General features: G+C 53.6%; 3 protein-coding genes across 11 annotated transcripts in view; 1 reads left to right on the top strand and 2 right to left on the bottom strand.

Moving 5' to 3' along the window:
• Positions 1 to 358: 358 nt before the first annotated feature.
• Positions 359 to 15,612, bottom strand: GBA1 (glucosylceramidase beta 1). Of its 3 annotated transcripts, XM_059675164.1 has the most exons (13): positions 15,469 to 15,612; positions 8,080 to 8,338; positions 5,099 to 5,383; positions 4,632 to 4,719; positions 3,976 to 4,167; positions 3,733 to 3,879; positions 3,307 to 3,440; positions 2,918 to 3,090; positions 2,469 to 2,706; positions 1,635 to 1,859; positions 1,103 to 1,266; positions 619 to 735; positions 359 to 528 (listed from the first exon to the last, which is right to left on the bottom strand). In XM_059675164.1, exons 3-13 carry the CDS (start codon positions 5,123 to 5,125, stop codon positions 423 to 425), a joined length of 1,611 nt encoding a protein of 536 aa, XP_059531147.1. In that variant the 5' UTR covers positions 5,126 to 5,383; positions 8,080 to 8,338; positions 15,469 to 15,612; the 3' UTR covers positions 359 to 422. The 3 variants fall into 3 exon arrangements, with proteins under 3 accessions (XP_059531147.1, XP_059531148.1, XP_059531146.1); XM_059675165.1 differs by lacking the exon at positions 8,080 to 8,338 and having other exon boundaries at positions 15,469 to 15,604; XM_059675163.1 differs by lacking the exons at positions 8,080 to 8,338; positions 15,469 to 15,612 and adding an exon at positions 6,304 to 6,497.
• Positions 10,409 to 24,130, top strand: part of FDPS (farnesyl diphosphate synthase) — a 65,798-nt gene continuing 52,076 nt past the window's right edge. The window contains exon 1 of the mRNA XM_059675171.1: positions 10,409 to 10,414. The gene's annotated coding sequence lies outside the window, so the exon portion shown is untranslated. The remainder of the gene's footprint in view (positions 10,415 to 24,130) is intronic.
• On the bottom strand, positions 17,596 to 23,504 carry ENTREP3 (endosomal transmembrane epsin interactor 3). 7 transcript variants are annotated; one of them, XM_059675153.1, is made up of 12 exons: positions 22,675 to 23,504; positions 22,419 to 22,475; positions 22,110 to 22,220; positions 21,896 to 22,015; positions 21,642 to 21,749; positions 20,920 to 21,095; positions 20,686 to 20,785; positions 20,285 to 20,354; positions 19,467 to 20,015; positions 18,823 to 18,903; positions 18,441 to 18,694; positions 17,596 to 18,351 (listed from the first exon to the last, which is right to left on the bottom strand). In XM_059675153.1, the coding sequence occupies exons 1-12, from the start codon at positions 22,897 to 22,899 to the stop codon at positions 18,178 to 18,180; spliced, it is 2,025 nt and encodes a 674-aa protein (XP_059531136.1). In that variant the 5' UTR covers positions 22,900 to 23,504; the 3' UTR covers positions 17,596 to 18,177. The 7 variants fall into 7 exon arrangements, with proteins under 7 accessions (XP_059531136.1, XP_059531137.1, XP_059531138.1 ...); XM_059675154.1 differs by having other exon boundaries at positions 20,920 to 21,092; XM_059675155.1 differs by having other exon boundaries at positions 18,835 to 18,903; positions 22,675 to 23,503.

Raw genomic sequence — 24,130 nt, 5'->3', positions numbered from 1 at the left:
TGATGACCTTGCTCCTGCAAGGACCCAGTTCTCACCTCCAGGAAAGACAAACAGTCCTCAGTTCTGCGTCCAGCCTTCCTAGTCTCTTCCTTTTCTTGCCCTCCCTCCCCCCATCTTGTGTTTGTACAGACAGTGAGCTCACCCTGGGCCTGGGCCCAGTTTCCACAGGAACCAGCACAGAGAACACACTCACACAAGCTTGTGGGGGGAGCACTGGGGCTTCCCAATCCTTTCCTGAGGAGCCTCCAGCCCCTGGCACCAGCTGGAGGGGAGAGTGTTACCCAAACCACTGCTCCTGGGCTGACGTCACTTAAACTCGCCCAGGCCCTGCTGTCCCCTGTTAGCCACAGACAGCATGTGAGCTGACTCGGTCCCTTTAATGCCCATGTTGAGCCCAGGCCTCTGCTTGGGTATCTGCTCCATCACTGGCGACGCCACAAATAGGTGTGAATGGAGTAGGCAGGTGAGACCGTCTCCAGGAAGCCCAGAGCAGGATCCTTGATGGTGAGAGGCACATCCTTAGAGGAGCTGGGGAGGGAGCAGGAGAGCTGAGTGTCTGATCCTGCCAAACCCACCGCCTGCCCTCAGCCCAGTCCCGGGCCCTGCTGCTGCTCTCACCGGTTTAGCACCACCACAACTGCAGAGCCGTCGGGACGCATCAGTGCCACTGTTTCCAAGTCGTTCTTCTCACTAGCGACCAGCCCCACTCTCTGGGAGCCTTCAGGAATGAACTTGCTGAAGTGGGAACAGCAGCGTCAGGAACCCAGCCCAGCCCCTCTGACCTGAGGGTAGCTCCCAGCCACTCGTAACCCAAGAATTCATCCCCCACATCCCTTGCTAAGGCTCTGCCCCAGTTCTCCAGGTCTTGAGCCATGCTGCTGGCATGCCCTCCTTCCCGCCTCCCAGCTCCAGCATCAGCAGCTGGGTTGCCTGTGTCTGATGCTGTCCAGTCACTTCCTGCCCAGATGGTGCAAGAGGGACAGGTGTGCCTCTCCCAAGGGTCCCACCCTAAGCACCTTCCTGCTCCTCATGTGGGGTGAGGTAAGCCCAGCACAGGAAATACTCGGCTTGGTGCGGAGCGGGGTGCCTGCCCACCACTCACCTGAAGTGGCCAAGGTGGTAGAACATGGGCTGTTTGTAAAACGTGTCCTTGGCGATGTCCACGATGATGGGACTGTCAACAAAGTTGCGCACCCAATTGGGTCCCCCTTCAGGGTTCAGGGCGAGGTTCCAGTCAGTCCAGCCAACCACGTGGTAGAGGAGGTTCTAGGGCAGGAACAGGGCGGAGACAAAGGCTCGACACTGGGTCCCCAGAGAATGTGGTTAAGGAGGGAGGTGGGCTCCGGTGCCTCAGCCCTGCGACAGGCCTCTGTGTCCTGACATCTAAGGAGAGACTGAGGATGAAGATAACACAGGAGAAGCTGGGAAAGCAGACAGCTCTAACGCTCAAGACCCAAGCATGTGGAGGAAGGGTGATGGGATGTGCAGATCTGAAGGGAATCACGGTATCCCACAACGTGCCCCCAGGAGCGAGCCGGCTGGGGAGCAGGTGGAGCGGAGGGCCGGTCGTCAGTCCTTGGTGAGACTGGGAAGGGCCGGGGGCTGCTTTGTGAGAAGGGAGGCCGGTGGCTCACCGTGATGATGCTGTGGCTGTACTGCATCCCTCGGTCCCAGGAGCCCAGCCGCACACTCTGCTCCCAGAACTTGGAGCCCACACAGGCCTCTGAGGCAAAGAGCATGGTGTTGGGGAACAGGCGGTGTGTCTCCCCCAGGGTGGCTTTTGCTGGAGCCAGAAAGTCCAGGTACCAATGTACAGCGATGCCGTGAACATACTTAGCTGCCTCGGGGTCCGCCAGCACCTGTACAGGGAAGGGGAGGAATACTGGGGAAAGGGAGCCGCTGAACCTGGCCGTGCCCGTTCGGAGGGTTCTGGGAGACACCAGGGGACCAGAGAATGGGCAGTGGGATAAACACAACTAGAGGGGGCTGCAGTAACACCATGGGGTCCTGGGGCTCCACAAGGGGGCACCATCACCCCAGCACTCCAGGAGTATGTACACCACCCGGGCACCGGCTCCAGCCCAGGGTGCTCTAAGAATCCAGAGTTGGGGCAGGCCCAGCCCCCGCCCTCCCACCCCCAGGACAAAACAGAGAGAACAGGTGCCAGCATGGCTCAGTGGTTGAGCGTCAACCTATGAACCAGAGGGTCACGATTCTATTCCATAGTCAGGGCACATGCCTGGGTTGCAGGCTCGATCCCCAGTGTGGGGCGTGCAGGAGGCGGCCAATCAATGATTCTCTCTCACCATTGATGTTTCTATCTCTCTTCCTCTCTGGAATCAGTAAAAGTATCTTAAAAAAAAAAAAAAAAAAAGGTTGGGGCAGAGAAGGCACTCTATTTGAGAGCCAGTCATTTGGATCCTGGATTTGAGGGTCACTGGGGTACCCATGGAGGCCCTGGGCCTTACCACCTCGGCCCAGTGGGGCAAGAGCAAGCGCTGGTCGTCCAGCATGAGCAGACGGACGCCTCGGTGGGTACTGTTGGCCAGGGTGGGACCCAGGTCGCGGGCAATGAAGTCTCGCTGGTGCTCAGGGGTGAACCCCAGGCACTGGAAGGGGTACCCGCTGAAGAGCCCTGCAGAAGGCTCGTTCTCCGCCGTCACTGCCCAGAACTGCAGCTTGTGCTCCGCATAGGCGTCCAGGAACCTGGCAGAGGGAGGGTGTGTGTGACTCTGACCAAGAAAGGGGACCAAGAACCTGAGGACGAGGAGGCTGATGAGGTGGGGGAAACGGGGGGCCCAAGTCAGAAAGGCCCAGAAGAAAGGCCAGTGAGTGAAGAGAGTCATAGCTAGAGGTGAAACCAGGTGGGGACACAGACCAGGCTGGTGCAGGGCCCGTGGCCTTGCTGCTCCCTTACTTGACAAAGTATCTGGCCCAAGTCTGGTGGTAGAGGTCCCCCGGCTGACCCTTGAGTGACCCCCTCCCATTCACTGCCCCATTGGTCTTGAGCCAAGTGGGTGATGTCCAAGGACTGGCGAAGAGGGAGACAGGGCGCTGGGACATCTCTAGGGCTTGGTGGATCAGGGGTATCTAGAAACAAAGGTAGTGCGGAGAGAGACAACCAGAGTTAGAACAGACTGGCCCAACCAGTGCATCAGGCCTGGCCATCAGCCCCCGCCCTCCCACCCCCAGGACAAAACCGAGAGACTCGGGGCCAGGTTCTGTCTCTCTAAACTTCTCTAGCCTGAAGCTTTTCCAAGCCCGGGCATCAGTGTGACCAGGGCCTCAGGAAGCCGGAGTGCCCACCTTGAGCTTGACATCTTCCTCTGGGAGGCTGAAGTTGTGCAACTGGAAGTCGTCAGGGGTGTCGGCATAGGTGTAGATGCGGATGGAGAAGTCGCAACTGGCCATGGGTACCCGAATGATGTTGTATTCAATTCCTGCGGTAGAAGACCAAGCTCTGGGAGTCTGAGTCAACAGGAGAATGTAGGGCCTGGCCTATCACTTGTCAGCCCTAAATTCGATGGGGCTCCTGGGTTAGGGCCTGTGGAGCCAGGCACCTGGGTGAAACACAGGGCTGAGCCTGAGAATCCCCAAGCACTCGGTGGAAGACGGGTAGGACAATCTTATTGGGGCAGTCAGAGAAGACCCAAATGTCAGGGATGGGTGGGATCAGGGTCAAAGGAAATGTCAAGGTCAGCTGTACTGTCATCTTGTCCCCCTCCTCCTCACCTTCTTCAGAGAAATACGATTTGAGTAGCAGATTCCGGGCAGGGGGTGACAGGGCAAGGATATTGAGAGCAGCAGCATCTGTCATGGCCCCTCCAAATCCCTTTATTTTCTGGAACTTCTGCTCCGGCTGCAGGGTCAGCAACAGCCCTGAGAACACATGCAGGGAATCCAGGGTGTCAGTGCCCCGGGAGGAACCCCAGGAGGACCCCAGCCTGGCTCGGGGGTGAAGGGTGTAGTGGTTACCTGTGCCTGTTTGGTTGGCCTGGATGGTCCCCAGACTCGGCTCCATTCGACGCCCGCTGCGTGTGCTCTCATAGCGTGTGAAGGTGCCAGGGGCAGGCAGGGTCAGGGGGTCAAGAGAGTCACAGTAGGTGGCATTGCAGACACAGACCACCGAGCTGTAGCCAAAGTTTTTAGGGTTGCAGGGGCGGGCACCTGGGAGGGAGAGAGAGGCAAGGGCTGAAGGATGAAGCTGGGAGAAGCCACACTGTTCAGGAGAGACTGAACACCGGTTCCTAACATCCTCTCACACCCTGGCCGGCATGGCTCAACAGTTAGAGCATCGGCCCCTGCACGGAAGGGTCTCAGGTTCGACTCCTGGTCAAGGGCACGTACCTGGGTTACGGGTTCAATCCCTCACCCAAGTTGGGATGCGAGAGGAAGGCAACCAATCGATGTGTCTCACATCAATGTTTCTCTTTCTCCCTCCCTCTCTTTCCCTTCCACTTAAAAAAAAAATCAATGGGAAAATTATCCTTGAGTGAGGATTAAAATCCTCTTGCTGTACCTCCACCCAAAAGTATTTGTTGAGCATCTACTGATGTCCACCACAAGTCTGCCAGAAAATTACCAGAGAAGAGAAATGTTGGGGCTACCTCCCTCCTCCTTAATTTACTCACCTGACGCCCAAGAAACTGCCTGAAGTAGAAGCAATCCCGTGAGTCTGGCAGCCATGACGCCTACCCTGCCCAGGGCCTTGGGACATTCCTGAGAACAGAATGAGGAGCGGCTGGAAGGCAAGCCCCTCTCCACCCTCAGCTACTCTCCTGGGCAGCGCTCAGCCACCCCGGGCACGCACAGGCTAGTCTCCCACCTTTAAGAGGGATGGAATAGGCCCTCTGCTCGAGCCAGCCCTCCCTCCAAGCCCTCTGTTAGTGACAGGCCCTCCCCGACCGGGACCCTCCTCCTCCCCGACCGGGACCCTCCTCCTCCCCTCTTGCCACCCACTTCTCCCTTGACCTGTCCCTCCGTAGAAATGCCATGATGGCCCGAGTTCGAGGAGAGTCTGTCATTCATTGAATTCCTGAACCTGATGGCCAGGATTCCAGAAGCAGACGAGATCAATTGGGAGCCCTGGCCCACTCACCTCTCTGGAAGGACTTGCAGGCTCCATCACCAGGTGGGAAGACGGCAGCGTTCGCAGCCTCGGAGGGGACAGAAAGTCCCCTAAATCGAAGCGGAGCTGCAGGTACTCGGGTAGTTACAGACCCGGGATTAGCCTTGGGCATTAATTCCGGCATCACGGAGTAAATGGGTCATGTGATGACTACGGGAGAGTCACATGACACCGGAAGTGAGGCAACTTCACCCATACTTGTAAAGGGCGACAGGTTTCCTCCGGGTTGTTGGTGATTCTGCACCCCGTCACATCCTAGAAGGCATGTGTGGATGACAGCCTAGGGAAGAATCTAAATCAAAGGTCTGAGAGGATTGGGTAGAGGCTCCAGAATCCCAGAGGATGGGAACCATAGTAAGCACATTGCTTTCTTGAGAAAAAATGTTAAAGTAATACTAATGAAGTTGATGCTAATAAAAGAGGGTACTGAGAGATGGGGAAGGCAGCCTTTGTCCTTCCTATAGAGGCTTGTGAAGCAGGGAGTCAGACACTTACGCAGATAGTCACACGTGAAGACAAACCAGTAAGAAGGGACACTCCACGGTAAGGAGTTACCTCGGAAGGCTTCCCGGAGGAGAAAGGGCAGGGATCATTACCCAGAGAAGCAGGGAGGGAGGGCCCTGGGCAGAGGAAGGGCACGATCCAAGGGAGGCCTCCCTGGTTTCATCAGCAGGTGGGTGCGGGTTGTGTGAGCGGCTTTTCCTTTCTCCCAGGACAGGGAGGTTGTGGAACGTAGTTCAGGGACTGGAAAGTGCTGTACAAGCCATAGCAGGGGTCCTCAAACTTTTTAAACAGGGGGCCAGTTCACTGTCCCTCAGACCGTTGGAGGGCCGGACTATAGTTTAAAAAAAAACTATGAACAAATGCCTATGCACACTGCACATATCTTATTTTGAAGTAAAAAAACAAAACGGGAACAAAGACAGTATTTGTATTTGCATGTGGCCCGCGGGCCGTGGTGTGAGGACCCCTGAGCCAGCCATGCTGCAACCACATCACACCTGGACCACATCCCAAGTGACTTAGTGGGAGTGACACACACCCTGAGGACCTGACCAACCCCAGCCTCGGAGCCTATTTCCTAACTAAAACGGAGGCCGCCCACCATCTTTCAGGGCTATTCCTGGAGCCAGTGAAAGCAGCATGTGCCTGGCGCACAGGAGATGCTCACTGACCGCTGGTTTGCTGTGTCTTTTTAAAACGATCTCAGTGAAGTCTTTCCAGACGCGCCAGGCCGAACGGATCTTTTCTTGTTCCGGTTCCTATAGCGTCAGTAGAGTTTCAGTGAGACCAGCTGGGTTTGAAACTTGGCTCCACCGTTTACTCGCTGTTTGACCTTCAATACATGACGTAAGCCTCTGTTTCTCACTTATAAAAGGGGAGTGACAGCTCCTGCCTCACCAAATTGTCGTGAGGTTTCAGTACATAATGCATATGTATAGTAGGCTGCTGCGCACCAAATACTGTAATAAGTTAAGTCCTCAGAGGGGTCAGTGAAGGAATGTCTTACTCATTCCTTTACTGACACAGAATGGGTACATGCCAAGTTGTTGAACCAAAATGAGCCATCATCATGTCAATATTTGCCCCATCTAGACTTCCTGTTTTTCCAGGAAATGTTGCGTAGGGCTCATTCTTGGGAAGAAGACAGGTGATACCTGCACCTTACTTCCCTCGAGTTCATTCATTCCACAAATATTTGTCACACATACTATATCTGCCCCTTTCTGCTCTGTTGGATTTAGCCTCCACCTCCCTGTTTCACTCTGTAGTAACAGTGTTTATGAGGCTTTTATTTCTTCTTTTTATACTTCAGTTTAAAAACCTTCCAGAGTTGATACCACCTCGTTTTTTTCTTAATTTTATTCATTGATATTGAGAGAGAGAGAGAGAGAGAGAGAGAGAGAGAGAGAGAGAAATGTGGGAGCAATGAGAGACACAGACACAACACGTTGGTTGGTTGCCTCTCAAACGTGCCCCAGCCGGGGCCAGGATTTGAACCTGCAACCTAGGTCCCTGCTCTTGACTGGAAATCAAACCTGGGAGCCTTCAGGTGCAAAGGCGGATGCACTAAGCCCTGAGCCACACTGGCCAGGGCTTCCCTTGGACTTTTATGTTTTATTTTCTAAATGAAGTTGGTTATAATAAGGGCTAATGCTTACCGAGTACTTATTCTGTGGTACTTAGTGTGCATGGGACCTTCACCCCACTCACTTCATTCCCGCAAGACAGATATTATTATTTTTCCCATTTTAAAGATGAGAAACCAAAAACTCTAAAAGGTCATTAAATTACCCAAAGTCCCTTGGCTACTCATATCCAGAGTCCCATGACACACAGCACACATTTCAAGAGCGCCTCTGGTATGCCAAACGCGATGCTAGGAGCTGGTCATTTTCCAAAGCTGCAGTGTTGGTCTGCAGTGTTTGCTTTGTATTGTTTTAAAATCGTCCCTTTTTTAAAAAATAAATTTTATTGATTTTTTACAGAGAGGAAGGGAGAGGAATAGAGAGTTAGAAACATCGATGAGAGAGAAACATCCATCAGCTGCTTCCTGCAAACCCCCTACTGGGGATGTGCCCGCAACCAAGGTACATGCCCTTGACCGGAATCAAACCTGGGACCTTTCGGTCTGCAGGCCGACGCTTTATCCATTGAGCCAAACCGATTAGGGCGTCTCTTATTTTTTTTTAAATATATTTTTATTGATTTCAAAATACATTTTTATTGATTTCAGAGAGGAAGGGAGAGGGAGAGATAGAAACACCAATGATGAGAGAGAATCATTGATTGGCCGCCTCCTGCACACCCCCCACTGGGGATCGAACCTGCAACCTGGGCATGTGCCCTTGAACAGAATCGAACCCAGGACCCTTCAGGTCGCAGGCCAACGCTCTATCCACTGAGCCAAACCAGCTAGGGCCGTCCCTTATTTTTACAGAGGGTCCTACCTGTCCAAGATGAAGACCAAATTGGCTTCTGAAGTGCTGGCTCCGTGTTCTCCAAAGGCATCAGTCAAGGGATGCCACTTCAACAACGGAACAGAATCCAGAACTCCAGAACTCACAAGCTGGTCGAGAGTGGTCAATTTCAGCTGGGAGGGGCGACTCTGCCTGTCTCTGAGCTCCACGCTCCCCATCCTGGAGATCTCAGCCCAACAGTCCAAGCACCCCCTTTACATAAGTATTTTCTAATATACTCTTTTCTATCCTGAAATAAAGATCCAAATAATATGACTTAACCTACACACATAATTTAAAAGAATCAATATAATTGCCTTAATTGGAATATAAAGGAAAAATATTGGGACTATTTTTAAAAAATATTTTTTTCTTGATTTCAGAGAGAGAAAGGGAGAGGGAGAAAGAGATAAAAACATCTGAGACATAAGCTGCCTCCTGCACACCCCTTACTGGGGATCAAGCCTGAAACCTGGGCATGTGCCCTAATGAGAAATTGAACCGTTGAACTCCTGGTGCATGGGCTGATGCTCAACCAACTGAGTCACTCCAGCCAGATGGGACTATTTTTTATAATATGTTTTCAATAAGTAAATGCTTTCACTTTTACCTTGGAGACATACTATAGTCAGATCTTGCACTAATCTAAATAAAATAAAACCTAATAGAAGCAAAACCAGTCCATGAATTAATGATTTTGATATGTAATTTTTGCCATAAGTCATTTTCATGATATGAAATTATCATTGTGCTGCAAAAACATAAAATTTATGACAAATAGCCCTAACTGGTTTGGCTCAGTGGATAGAGCGTCGGCCTGCGGACTCAGGGGTCCCAGGTTCGATTCCGGTCGGGGGCATGTACCTTGGTTGCGGGCACATACCCACTGGGGAGTGTGCAGGAGGCAGCTGATCGACGTTTCTCTCTCATCAATGTTTCTAACTCTCTATCCCTCTCCCTTCCTCTCTGTGAAAAATCAATAAAATATATTAAAAAAAATATATATATATATATATGACAAATACTATGGCCGGTACCTCAGTTGGTTTAGAGCATCATCCCAATACACCAAGGTTGAGGGTTTTATCCCTGGTCAGGGCACATCCAAGAAGCAACCAATGAATGCATGAATAAATGGAACAACAAATCGATGTTTCTCTCTCCCTTTTTCTCTCTCTAAAATCAATAAATAGAAATTTAATAAAAAATATATGACAAATAGAAATGCTTAAAAGTCAGTCTTTGTGAATAAGATTAAGTGCATTCCACAAACTTAATATTTGATTCTGAGCCTTGGCAAATTTAATACGGAAAAGAATAGTGTTTTTTATTTTATATTTGCATATGTTGTTGAGTGGAAATTTCCAAAGTCAAGTAGAATGCGAGAACTCTTCTTTGTGAATGTAGAATGTCTACCTCTCCTGTCCTCCATCCAGGGTCTCCTCTAAAGACACAAGTTTCCAAAATGTCCCCTAGGGGGCGACTGAGAACCACTCCCCTAGGCCTGGGGAGTCACCTCCAACACCCCGGCTGCTGCAGTGGCCGCTAGGGGTGCATTAGGTGGCCACATATGTATTCCTAGGCCCTGTTGCACACTTTTAAAAGACTTAGCTAAACACCAAGGGAGGACAACTGGGAAATATAAGCAAAAGCAGAAGCACAAAAATAGTTTGGCTGACTCAGCAGCAGAGTTCTGATCCCACTCCTGCTAGCCCTGCAGGGCTGCCGGCTTGGCTCAGAGAGCAGGCTCCTGCCTGGAGACTGGCAAGTATTATGTCACAGGCTCCTTGCTCTTTAGGCCTCGGACCACGTCCCCAAGGAGGTCGCCCCCTCCCAGTCCCACTGTAACATCCACGGTCAAGTCCAAGAGAGATGCTTTCTCAATCCATACACAGCCAAGAGTAGGTGCTCAAGAAATATCAGATGAAAGAATGAATAAACCTTATTTATCAATCAACCTAGAACCTGTTTTCTTTCAGCTCTGATTTCTGATCTGAAGATACAACACTCCTCCTTATTACTGACACCAAAAAGGACCTGTTGCTGAAACCGGTTTGGCTCAGTGGATAGAGCGTCGGCCTGCGGACTGAAAGGTCCCAGGTTTGATTCCGGTCAAGGGCATGTACCTGGGTTGCGGGCACATCCCCAGTAGGAGATGTGCAGGAGGCAGCTGATCGATGTTTCTCTCTCATCGATGTTTCTAACTCTCTCTCTCCCTTCCTCTCTGTAAACAATCAATAAAATATATTTAAAAAAGGACCTCTTTCTCCAGTGAGACTAGCCCCCTTCTGTCCCTTACTAGTAAGAGTGTGGCTGCATCCTTGAATTCATCTGATTAAACAACTCTTTTTAACTTTATTGAGATATAATTGAAATATAATATTGTGTAAGTTTACTGTGATAATGTTGTGATGATTTGATACATGTATATACCCCAAAATAATGACCACTATAAAGTCAGTTTGATTAACCAACTCTTAATAACCACAGCATTCACTGAAAAGCCCAGTGCAAATGGGAAATACTTGTACCTCATGTGCCACTCTGTATTTTTACTCACGATGATAGACAGCCTTTCATTAGTGCTCATTACATGCGTTAGCCTGACAACTCCTGGTTACAGAGAAGCCTGAGACGTAGAGGACTTCAGTGGCAGAGCCGAGCCTGAGTTCAGATCTGTCCTACTCTGAAGCACAAGCAGCTCTTAGTCATCATGTCCTACAGCCCCCAGGTACCCAGTAGGGTGTTTTCAGTCTTCCTTACGGCTATAAACCTGCAGAGCACATTTCATGGCTTCTATTTCTTTTTTTAAATATTCCCCCCCCCCCAATATATTTGTATTGATTTCAGAAAGGAAGGGAGAGGGAGAGAGAAACATCAATGATGAGAGAGAATCAATGACCAGCAGCCTCCTGCACGCCCCCTACTGGGAACCAAGCCCAAACTGGGACATGTGACCTCCTGAGCCACACCAGCCGGGCTCATGTTTCTATTCTTTGAAACCTCAGAACTCTTCACTCAGAGGGAAGCACAGAATCAAGGCTCACTGTTTACTGAATGAGTGAATGAACAGGTTAAGTTACTGATCACAGCCTGCTAATTCAAGGCCCTGGTTGTCAAGTGTTTCAGAGTGTGGTTTGAACTTCAGGAAGAGTGAGGCTAACGCTGAACATTAATATTAGAGTTAAAATAAGACCAGATCAGGGGGACTTGGTTGAGGCTATAGAAGTGTGGATTCAAATCCTGAACAGCGGTGAACCTGGCCGGCGTGGCTCAGCGATTGAGCATCAACCTATGAACCAGGAGGTCAAAGGTTTGATTCCCCAATCAGGGCACATGCCTGGGTTGCAACTTGGCAGCCAATGAATGAGTCTCTCTCATCATTTATGTTTCTATCTATCTCTCCCTGTCCCTTCCTCTCTGAAATCAATTAAAAAAAAAAAAAAAAAAGCCGAAACCGGTTTGGCTCAGTGGATAGAGCGTCGGCCTGTGGACTGAAGGGTCCCAGGTTCAATTCCGGTCAAGGGCATGTACCTGGGTTGCGGGCACATCCCCAGTGGGAAATGTGCAGGAGGCAGCTGATCGATGTTTCTGACTCTCTATCTCTCTCCGTTCCTCTTTGTAAAAAATCAATAAAAAAAAATATATATATATATATTAAAAAAAAAAAGAATAATGTCTGTGATGGTACACCTTGTGAACTATAATAGATACAGATGCCAGGAAGTATTACTGTTATTGTTATTCAGCTTTTATTTCTTCCCTCCAGGTAGTTGACTGAGTCATCTGTCTAAGACCTCCACCTCCCACCTTGCTTCCTCTAGTTACCACCATTTCTCTTGTCCCCTTAAGGCAGGGGTGGGGAACATTGGGCCTACGGGCTGTATAAGGCCCGTGAAATCATCTGACCCCTGCCAAGGCATGAGGGGTGAGTTAATTAAATGTTTGACCAAATATAGCAGGCTGATTTTTTTTTTCCCCTTTTAAAATATATTTTATTGATTTTCCACAGAGAGGAAGGGAGAGAGACAGAGAGCTAGAAACATCGATGAGAGAGAAACATCGATCAGCTGCCTCCTGCACATCTCCTACTGGGGATGTGCCCGCAACCCAGGCACATGCCCTTGACCGGAATCGAACCTGGGACCTTTCAGTCCGCAGGCCGACGCTCTATCCACTGAGCCAAACCGGTTTCGGCTGATTTTTTTTTTTTTAATATATTTTATTGATTTTTCACAGAGAGGAAGAGAGAGGGACAGAGAGCCAGGAACATCGATGAGAGAGAAACATCGATCAGCCGCCTCCTGCACACTCCCCACTGGGGATGTGCCCGCAACCAAGGCACACGCCCCCGACCGGAATCGAACCTGGGACCCTTGAGTCCGCAGGCCGACGCTCTACCCACTGAGCCAAACCGGCCATGGCTCGGCTGATTTTTAATTTAATAATTTTGTATGGCCCTCGAATGATGTTATAAACATCCAGATGGCTCTTGGTAGAAAAAAAGATTCCCCACCCCTGCCTTAAAGAGCGGCAACATGAACAGGTGTTTTAACATGGACACGAGTGACTAAGGACTTATATCCTTGCTTCATTACGCACTAGATCGGAGGTATTGGCAAGTTACTTGACTTTTTCCAGCTGCAGTTTCCTCATCTCCAAAGCTCTCGCCTTGACACCTCCCTTCCTGAAGTCATCTCCTTTGCTTCCAGGACGCCACATTCTGCTGGTCGGAAGTCCTCCCACCTTTCCGACTGCTTCTTCTCCTTTGAGGGTTTCCCCTTTCTGTCTGCGGGTGTTCCTTAGGGTTTTGTCCCAGCCCTTTTCTTATGCATCATCTTTCCTAAGAGACGCCCCATGGCTTTGATTACCTTCTAGTTGCTTTGGTGTAAAAAAAATCCACCTCCAGCCCTTACCGGTTTGGCTCAGTTGATAGAGCCTCGGCCTCAGGACTGAAAGCCCAGGTTCGATTCCGGTCAAGGGCATGTACCTTGGTTGTGGGCACATCCCCAGTTGGGGGTGTGCAGGAGGCAGCTGATCGACGTTTCTCTCTCAACAATGTTTCTAACTCTCCGTTCCTCTCTGTAAAAAAATCAATAAAATATATTTTTTAAAAAATCAACTTCCAATCCCAACCTTCCTCCTGGGGTGACTCTGTGACATGACCCTGAGCTCAGCTCTTTCCTCGGTGTCTCACAGACACCTCACAGGACCATGATGAGGTCACCTCCCCCAGCCAAGCCTGTTCTTCCTGTGCTCTTTCCCCAGACATGGAACCCCTTCCCCCAGGATCTGGGGCTTTTTTTTTTTTTACGTGACAAACTTATTTTATTTTAACCTACATCCTCTCCTTGTACCTTTCTCCACATTTCTCTCCTAGACTACAGAAACATCTTGGTCTTGCAACCACCACTTTCCTCCTCCAATCCATTCTCGAAGAACTGGATGGTCTAACTAAAATATCAATTCTGAAGTTACCACTCTCCCTCCTCAAATCCCTTAATGGCACCACACTACCTTTAAGCAGGTTTACCGGATCTTTGTTCCACCCTCATTTCTCACCTCTTCAATCCCATTTCCCCTGACAGGCTGCATTCCATTTTGCCTCTATTTTCCTCCCTGCCGTAAGTACTTTCTTCTCTTCTCTTGAAGAAAATGAATAACTCTTTTTCTTTTTTAATCATTAAGGCCCCAGCCTTAGTATCCCTGCCATCAGTACCATTTTCCTGATATCCCCTGACTGGGTTAGGCACCCTTGCTAAGTGCTCCCCAATTCACACATCCAACAAATAATAATTGGGCATCTACTATCTGCCAGGCATTGTTCTAAATCCTGGAGAGTCAATAAATAAGATGATAAAGTTCCTGTCCTAGTGGCTGGTAGATGAGAGAGAGAAAGAGAGAGAGAGAGAGAGAGAGAGAGAAATAATTCCACATGGTCATGAAAACTATGAAGGAAAATAAAGGGGTAGGGAGTGCTGGATAGAGCCAGTGATGGGGCTAATTTTAAGAAGTGAGTTTAGAAAGGAAAGTTTGGAGCCAGACTCTGTAGGCCTTGGTGGCCACAGTAAGGAGTCTGAATTTTGTTCTAAGATGGAAATTCACTGGAGAGTTTGGGGCAGGGAAGTGACAGGATCAGATTTATATTTTTAAGGTCATTTTGGCTGCTGTATAGAAATTAGACGGTAGGGGGGAAGATGCCAAGACAGGGAGAACATCTGCCAATTACAGCCTGCCCTGGACGTGTCCCTTGTTCCACATCCACTGTACCTCAGAGTCCTGGAAAAGGCTCTTCTTCAGTATATATCATTCTTCACCTCCATGCAGCCAGTTAATGCCTGTTCATCTTTCAGAACTCACCTGAGATGTTGTTTTCTCCAAAAATTCTCTCCCTCCACACACAGCTCTCCTGTAACACACATTGATAGCCCTTACGTCTCCTTTGTAGCTCTTATCCCAATTAATTGTATAGTGGCTTACTGTCAGTTGGAGTGTCCGGTGGCTGCTAACTCCTTTGCCGGCTGGTCCGTCAGTGGGTAAGCCCAGTAGGATATGGATGAGTCTGTCCACCTCCCTTCCTAATCCCATGGCCATACCCCAATGTGTAGCATAGCGGCGGGCACCAGCCCGGTGTTGAGTGAACGTTTGTGGAATGACTGAAGAACAGAGGAACAAATTACACAGACCTTATACCCACTCCACCCCTCAAAAAAACAAGGTGGGCCCTAGCTGGCTTGGCTCAGTGGATAGAGCGTCAGCCTGCGCCCTGAAGGGTCCCAGGTTCGATTCTGGTCAAGGGCACATGCCTAGGTTGCGGGCTTGATCCCAGTAGGGGACATGCAGGAGGCAGCCAATCAATGATTCTCTCTCAACACTGATGTTTCTATCTCCCTTTCCCTCTCCCTTCCTCTCTGAAATCAATAAAGACATATATATATATATATATATATATATATATATATATATATATATATATTTCTTAATATATTTTATTGAGTTTTTACAAAAAGGAAAGGAGAGAGATAGAGAGTTAGAAACATCGATGAGAGAGAAACATCGATCAGCTGCCTCCTGCACACTCCCCACTGGGGATGTACTCGCAACCAAGGTACATGCCCTTGACCGGAATCGAACCTGGGACCCTTCAGTCCGCAGGCCGACGCTCTATCCACTGAGCCAAACCGGTTTTGGCATATTTTTTAAATGTTAAAAAAACCACACACAAGGTGGGCAAAGGAGAATTTTAAGGTTTTATCCTCGCTTCTTCATTAGTAAATTACGACCATCCCTACAAATAACAACAATGATGATTAATAAGTGAAGTGCAAACGCCTGGAGGGAGAGTTAAGATCCAAATGGTGCCACATCCATGACGCCTACCGTGGGCGAAGTAAAACAGCACCCCAACCCGAGGTGAGGACAAACCCACTGCAGCCTGCACAGCGGGGTGGGCGGGGCTGGAGGTGGGGGGGCTCCGCAGATCCGCGTCCCAGCGAGGATGCGCCCCACCACGCGCAGCCGCGAGACGCTCGGGGCCCGCGGGGCGGGAAGGAGGCGGGGCCTAGCTCAGGAAGGTGTCCCTCTAATGGCCAGGAGGCGGGACGCAGGTCCCTTCCGCACGCCTTATTGGTCCTCCGACGGCTCTCCCTGAATAGTGGGAACCCAGATGGGGCGCAAGCGTATTTGGGCGTCTACGGAAAACAGGGAGCGGGAGTCACGAAGCGCGCATGCGCCTCGGCCCAGGAGCCGGCCCCCCAATATAAAGCGAGGGGGTGTGGTGGGGAAGGGAGATAGAATTCCCTCAATGAATCCAGGAAAAACAAGATTCGTGAGCTTCCTCCTCTAGGAGCCTCCGGATAGCAGCCATTCAGCGCCCAGAAACTGCCCCGTTGGGAATCCCAATCCACCTTATTGTGTCGTCCTGGCCGCACCCAGCCCTCCCTGAGGCGGGGCTGTTATGATGGTGAATTATTCAAGGAGTCTTGCGGCCTGACGCCATCTGCGGACAGTGCCCCTTCCTCCTCCCTCCCTTCCCAGTAGGGCGCCGCGGCTATCCCCAAGTCCTAGGGCCCCAAAGCTGCTTTCAAGGCCCCACTCTGCCACTTAAGTAACGAGTTTGTTGAGGACCTACTAAGTGTTAGGCCCAGTGCAATGAGCAAGTCCCTGCTCTCCGGAGCTTACATTTTATGGGACAACAGACAAAAACAAGATAATTTTGGCTCGTGATAGTGCTCAAAACAACATGACAGTGTGATAAAGTGACTGGAGATTGCTCAACGAGGTGAATTAGGCTTAAGTGAAGGCAACCGCCCTGGGGTTCAGCGTTTAATGCTTGGGGAAAAGCAGACCAGGTTTTACCTGTCTGTAGCCTGGGAAGAAGTTTGGAGATTATTCTAAATACAATGGGAAGACTTAGATTTGGGTGGAATCTTGATGTGACATGATTTCTTCCTTTGCTGGGTGGAGAACGGAGTGTTAGGAAGAAAGGAAATAAATCCATTCAGATGCTGGCAGAAATGGGGACGTGAGCTGGGTAGCTGGTGAGACATGGATGAGTTCAGAATAGGACTGGGTGTGATGGATGAGGGAGAAGAAGAAATCAGGTTGAGTCCCAAGCTTTTGGAATATGCACCTGGGTGGTGGTGGCACTTGGTGAGATGGGACAGTGGAAGTGGGCCAGGTGCTAGAGGTGGGAATCAGGAGGTCAGTTGTGGCCATGTTGAGGCTGAGACACCCATTAGACATCCAAGCAGAGATGTCAAGTTGGAGGCCTGAGCCCATGGAGAGGTCAAGGTGGGAGTTATCCATGGACACCTGGATGGTATTTAAGCTACAGGTCTTGGAAGAGCCATCTGCTGACAGTGAAAGTAGAAAAGGGCTGAGGGGAGAGCCCTGGGGCCTTCCCCTGTTAATCCGTCCAGCAGAGGTGTCAAGCAGTGGTTCTCAACCTTCTGGCCCTTTAAATACAGTTCCTCATGCTGTGACCCAACCATAAAATTATTTTCGTTGCTACTTCATAACTGTCATGTTGCTACTGTTATGAATCGTAATGTAAATATCTGATGTGCAGGATGGTCTTAGGCGACCCCCGTGAAAGGGTTGTTTGACTGCCAAAGGGGTCGCGACCCACAGGTTGAGAACCACTGGTGTAAAGGCTTCAAAGGATACCGAGAGGGTAGAGTAGGAGGAAAAAATAGGAGAACATGGTATCTTTTAAGACAAGAAAGGGAAAAGTCAAGAAGAAAGATGCTGATTTTCTGGGTAAAGGCCTGTTATAGAGTTTAAGCAGCAGGCAGAGAAATGGCCACTTCTTGGCTGCTGAAAACTTTATCAAGAGCCGTGCCTGGGGATCGGTAGTGGAGTGCAGGGAAGGAAGAGAAAACATTCTGCTATGAAAAGGAGCAGAGATACAGTGTGGCAGCTGAAAGGAATGTAAGTCTTGAGGGAGTTTTATCTGTAAGAGACACTAGAACAAATTTCATTGATGACAAAAAATAATCCAGAAGGGAAGGGGGAAATTGAAATTTATTGAAGGCTTACAGGGTGTTAAGGGTTTTACAAACATTTGCCCTCGCAGTGTTTTACAGGTCAGGAAACTGAGGTTAAATAACTTGCCCAAGGTCATGCAGCTAGAGGTGGCAGAGCTGGGAGGCCACCCAGGTTTTTATGACTCTTCATGCTTCACCACCCAGTTGTATAGGCACACAGCCCCTTATGCTTCAACACCCTGGGCAGGCCTTGCCCTGGCCATAGTGCCCCTGACAAATCAGAGAGAGTTACTCTCAGGCTGGGGGCTGGGGGGTGGGGCAGGACTTGATTATTTTCTCCCTCCAGTGCTGTAAGCAGGGTATCTCCCCCACAGCCTGAATACCCATGCAGTACAGGACAGAAGCTCTCCCAGGCCAGAGGAGCAGAGGCAAGCAGCAGGGGCCCCAGAGGTAGGAGAGAAAGGAATAACAGTGGGTATACAGCGAGTTTCTTTCTGTGTCAGCCAGTGCAAGGGAATGCTGGAGGCTGCTGGTCCCAACCAGCTGGGGCCTGTAGCCCCAGCATTCACCTGGATCTGTTCAATGCGGCAAGAAGCCCACATCAGAGCCCTGTCTCCCGGGTGCCACCATTGAGGCTGAGGCTGTGGGGGCGAGTACCCCGCTCAAGCCTGCGGCCAGACAGGAGGCGCCGCAGGGAGGAGCCGGAGCTCAGATCCCCACAGCTTCTAAGATGGAGACTCTCTCGGCCTGGCCGTCCCCACCGGCTCCGGGGCACCTGAAGGGGGACACAGGAGAGGACATCCGTGTGGCCCAGCCCGAAGCCCCAGGCTTTCCTGGCATCTTCCCAGGCTCCCCTAATCCTACCTGCTTATGCCCATGGGCTCCATTCCCACTGGGGTCCGGGGTCTTCCTGGACATCTGGAGGAAACGGGTGACCAAGGCCCGGCCCGGCCAGCTGCCCTTCAGGTCCCCCAGGGAGTGGGCAGGTGTAGGGCCCGAGGGCAAGGGGACCTTCTGGTAGGTGGGAACAGGGCGCTGTTTCCCAGCTGAATGAGCGCGGAGCAACTTGGGGGAAGGGCAGCGGGCTAGATGGAAGAGGCAGGCTTCAGAGCAGAGCCCTGGAGAGAGAGAGAGAGAGAGAGAGAGAGAGAGAGAGAGAGAGAGAGAGAGAGAGAGAGAATGGGTGGAATGGGAGGTGCAGAGGGCCAGGCAGCACGCCCCCAGCCCCCAGCCCCCAGGCACTAACCACACGCCTGACCTGTATCTGCAGAGGAAGCGGAAGCAGCTTCTTCCTCTAACACTTTGGTATAAAGGTCCCTGAAGTCAGCTGTGGAGGGAGAGCCAGACGGGGCCTTGCTCAGTGGACACACCTGCCCAGCCTACCACCCTCCTATGAGAATGCAAGCCCAGAGGAGCTTTCCCAGCTCCCACACGCCATCCCCAACCCAGGGGGCACGTCTCTGCCCACAGGTGGTACCATTCGCCAAGGCGGGGCCAGGCCTATGGCTCACAGCGACATGCTCCCCGGGCCTGGCACACGCGGTGACCATGAGCACGGCGTGTGCTCAGCATTCACCTGCAGCGCCTCACTTCTCAGTAACTCGCAGGCAGCGAGGGTGGAGGGACTATTGCTGCCTGCTTTCCAGGTAAGAGCCTGAGGCTCGGTGCCTGGCCCCAGCTGGGAGCTATGGGTTTGGGTTTCAAAAACAAATCCTCCTTCAGCCAAAAGCTATGGAAGCCGTGTGTCTAGGAGGCGAGCACCCGCAGGAATGAACTCGCTCTTCCATCTTCTTCTGGGATCTCAACCATCCCAGACCCTGGTGGCCATCGCTGGTCCTTCACTCCCAGCGCCTCCCCTTCCTGAATCTTGGGGGGTGGGGGGGTACTCACCGGTGTTGCTGGAGGAGGCGATGCCGGGGTCGCTGTGTGAGCGCGGCAGCAGCAGCGGTGGCGCGGGCGCCGGGTGAGGGGGCCGGTGCCCGGGTGGGGTGAGGGAACCTGAGCTGTCGCTGAAGCGGCGAGGGGGGGCTCTGCCGGCAGGGGCTGCGGCTGGGCGGCCGCCTCCGCGGGGGACCCGCCGCCGGAGCTCGGGGAAGCAGGGCGCCACCCAGGGCGGCCAGCCCTCCAGCCGGTGGCAGCTGCGGGCCGCGGTGGGGGCGCCCAGGGGGGGTGGGGGCGCCTCCGGGGCGGAGCAGGAGTAGGAGCGCGCGGCGCGCGGCGGCCGCCGGGGCAGCGGGCTGTCCTCGAAGGGGCCGCGCAGGCCGCAGTCCAGGCTGAGGCAGTAGCCGGCGCGGCTGCGCTGGATGGAGCGGAAGAGCACGTAGTCCACGGAGCGGACGGAGCCCTGCAGCTCCAGCAGGCACGAGTCCTCGGACGGGCTGGAGCCCCCCGGGAGGTCGCCGATGGCCGACAGCACCAGCGACCCGCTGTCCATGGACACTGTGGGCAGCAGGGGGCGCTGGGTAGCACCGGCCCGGCCCGGCCCAGGCAGTTCCCCTTTGCTCAGGCCCAGCCTCTGGGGGGCCGCTCTGCCTGGTTTTATCTCTAAGCCCAGGATTCCACGAAGCCCCCGCCCTCGCTTGTCCACACACCACCAACTCGGCCTTGTCTCCCCCTGTTTCGCTCCCACCCGGCTCTGCTCTCCCAGGCCGCCGGCCCTGCTCTCCCAGGCCGCCGGCCCTGGTCCATCCTCCCCACTTTCTGCTCACCATCTACAATGGAGGCCACCCGCTCGCAGATGCAGGAGCCATCATGAAGCTGAGGATCAAACAGAGTGGCCTGCGGAAGACACAAGGGTCAAAGGTCTAGCCCTGCACACTGATATGGCCACCCCCCTGTGCTGGACAGAACTGGGGCGTTCCAGGTTCCAGTCCCGCTGTGTCACTTTGTCAAGTCCCTTAAGTGGGCCTCTGTGTCCGTATCTGTAAGACAGAAATCACGGTTCCTACCCCACCCACCTCACCGGGCTCTGGGGAGATCAAAGATGGCAGCGGATGTGTTAGTGCTGTAAGATCATGGGAACTGTTCTCATCTTTATCCAGCGACTGCAGCTCACTCAGCGTGCATGCTCTAGCCCTGCTCCCTGGCCCACACCAAGCCTTGCTCTCACCTGGCTGTCCCCTCGTAGCCCCATGACGGCCTCATAAGAAGGGGGGCAGTCAGTAGGGTACAAGGGCACTGGGCTGTCCATGGAGCCATTATAGGTGATGCTGGTGGGAGGAGGGAGAGAGAGGGTCAGAGCCTGGAGAACTATTCCCCAAAGACCCTCCCCACCAATCAGGGCTGCAGCCAAAGCCCCCTTCCCCTGCCTTCGTTTCCCCAGCAGGAGTCCGCCGGGCCTCACCTCTGTGCATCTGTTTCTGAGCTGCAGGTGTACTCTGGGGGGTAGTAGGGAGGTGGGGGCACAGGTGGTACAAATTCCTCCAAGTCCAACATGGTGTGCAGGAGAGGGGCCGGGGGCGAGGAGGTGCAGCCCAGAGGCCCCAGGGGACCTGAGACGGAGCGCTCAGGGGCCAGCTGCTGGGGAGCAAGCAATCACCCAGGTTTCTGGTTATTTGGCTCCCAAACTCCTCTCCTCATCTACATTTTCTGGCCCCGCCCTCAAAGTGCTCAGCTTGGCCCCTCCCTCAGCCAGAACCAGCCCCTCCTCTAACCCTGCCTCCACCCAGGACCTCCAGCTCTGGCCCTGCCCATCTAAAGTAATTCCTCCTCCTTATGACCCCACCTCCATCCAGAGTCACCACCTGCTCTGTCCTCACCAGAATGTCACCTCTTCATCCCCACCCCCACCTAGGCCCTTCTTGACCCCACCCAACTTCTAGCCCCACTCTTTAATGCCCCTCTCCTGGCCCCGACTGGCATCACATGCTTTCTTACTCCCTGTCATTCCTCTCCTCGCCACCACCCCCCTCGGACCCCCTTAACATCCCTACAATAATAGACATTCCCAATGGGTGATCCACAGCCCCTGGTGCTCAGACCACCCCCTCAACCCCAGGCCCAGCACATACACCCCTGCCACCCCTCCCTCCATCTGCTTGACCTTGACCCCAGCTCCCCCCTCACCGTGTGCATGAGGTCAAGGGAGAATATTTGGATGCAGCAGACAATAGCTGAGACAGTGCAGATTATGGTGGCACAGACGGTAAGTCCGCAGACGCTGAAGAGCAGGTTCTGGGGAAAGAAAGAGAGAGAGAGAGGGATGTATGTGTGGAATGGGTAATCCCACATAGCCTGGGCCTGTGAGGACCCCAGGAGGGGAGGCATGGTGGGGGAGGAAGGGATGGTAGGGCGGGGGGGGGGGGGGGGTGCATGCTCACCTTGAGGGCCCCTCGGGCTTCATCACAGGTGGAGTTAGGGGCAACTTTCAGTTCCTGCCCTGACTCTGGACAGGGCCGGAGGAGGGGGCCGGAGGGGCAGCACACACAGACCTTCCCTTCCTGAGGGGGAGCGGGGAGGGGAGACAGACTGAGTCAGGTGTCCCTCGCATCTCCCCCAGCCAGCTCTCTCCGGCCCGCCCTCCTCAGGTCTCACCGTGGAGCAGTGGCGGAAGTCTCGGGCCAGCTGAGCATTCTTGCAGGAGAGAACAGAGCCAGCCATGCTGAGCATGACACACAGCACCGACAGCAAGGAGAAGAAGGAGATCTGGGGAGACGGGGTGCAGGCTCAGGGCTGGGATGCTCAGGAACGGGGGCCACCAAGGAGGGAGCCACCCTCCTTCACACTCATTCGTGCCTGGGTGGCAGGAACCGGAGAGCCAGTTCCCTTCTTGAGGGCATAAATGGGCATCCCCTCAGGTGCTGGGCACCTGCCTCCCAGTGGACACCAGACCCTGGCACCTACCACTAAAGTGAATGGCCGCTTCCAGGACACAATGCCAACTACCCCGGAGAACGCCAGCTGGGGACAGAGTGGGCACAGGCTCAGCCTGGCAGGGGAGGCCCCTGAGTGAGCCCCTCACCACAGGGTGCACCCAGCCCTTTGAGGAGGGAGAGCGGGCCAGGAGAGGGAGGAGAGGCCAGGATTTGAACTGGCAGCTGGTGTGGAGGGGTGGGGCCCAAGGAGCCGCCCCCACCCAACAACTGTGCACCCAACTCACCGAGAATCCAGCCCAAGACGGGCAGGACCTCTTGATGCTCTCGGTGGTGGTGACAGAGGAGGCCACCATGCTGAAGGTGACCACCAGGATGCCCAGAAGCACCTGGGCCAGCCCCAGCGTGAGCAGGGCCTGCAGCCAGGGTCGGTGGAGGCGGAGGTGGGTAAGGCCCCGGGTGCTAGGCCGGCTGGTAAGCGAGCGGCTGGAGTCACTGGGCGAGGGCATCATGCCTGCCGCCCGGCTGCCTGCGCCTCGCGCGGCCCCCCCTGGCGCTTGGGAGCATCTCAGAGGAGCCCAGGGCCCCGTCCTTCCTCCTCTCCACCCCACTCGCTCTAGAGCCCACCCCCTGGCTGGGTCCCCTGGGGCATGGCTCAGGGACTCCAGCTGGAGGGGCGGTCAAGGCAGGGAAGTCACAGAGGGGCCGCGGAGTGCTCCCTCCCCAGCACGGGCACTGGATGGGCACCGTGCCCAGGATGGCGATGAGGGCGCTGGGACACAGGCTCATCGCATCTCCCTAGGGAAGAGGGGCGCCGAGAAGGGCAGGTCCGGGAGTGAGGAGAGGGAGCGGGGAGAGGACGGAGGTCGGGAGCCCAGGAAAGGATGGGGAAGGTGCAGTCCAGAGGATGGAAGACGTCTAGGGAAGAGGGGAGGGGTCGGCGTGGGTGACTCTAGAGGGCGGTGGACGTGCCTCCGGTGTCCAGTGGGATCCAAGGCTGGTGGGTGGGCTAGGCCAAGGCACCGCTGTCTCCAGAGTCGCCAGCCCCGCTCCCCTCCCCACCACGCTCCGCTCCCCCACCTCCGGCTGCAGCGGGTTTGGAGGCAGGGGGTGGGGATGGGATGGTGCGAGAGGAGGAGCGTGGCTGCGCGGTGCACCCCGGGAGTTGTAGTCAGGACAGGAGCCCTGCGGCGGTGGCGGGGTGGGGGCAGGAGCTGGCCCCAGAGCAGGCAGGCAGGTCTGCGGGCAAGGTAAGTGCTCTCCAGTCCCTGCCTCTACCGGACCCGCCGGAGCCAACAACCCTTTGGGCGCTGGCTTGAGCCCCACCCAGCCTCTCAGACCCCCACCCCCACCCCCCCTGCGTTCTCAGTGGAGGCAGCAGCTCTTTCCGGGTCATTAATGGAAGGGTGGGGAGCAGGGCTCCCTGGTGAGTCTGTGATTCCACGCCCAACCGTGGACTTCCCTCCTTCTTCCCGCACCAGCCACCCTGTCACCCAGCTCTGCTGCCCCACCCGGGACAGCTGGCAGTTCACACTGAAGCCAGGCCTGACCTTCCTCTGGAATTCATACTCTGCCTTCACTCCAGTTCCCTCCCCCAGGATATTTGCCCATTGGTTTCTTAGAGTGGACGGTGTGAGAGCAGCACATTGATGGGTTGCCTCCTGCACTCGCCCTGACCCGAAGCTCTATCCACTGAGCCAAACCCACTAGGGCACTCTTTCTGTCCTAGCTCCCAGTAAAAAT

This window comes from Myotis daubentonii, chromosome 18 (genome assembly GCF_963259705.1).
Source record: "Myotis daubentonii chromosome 18, mMyoDau2.1, whole genome shotgun sequence".
NCBI lineage: Eukaryota > Metazoa > Chordata > Mammalia > Chiroptera > Vespertilionidae > Myotis > Myotis daubentonii.
This window is presented reverse-complemented; position numbering and strand designations above follow the sequence as displayed.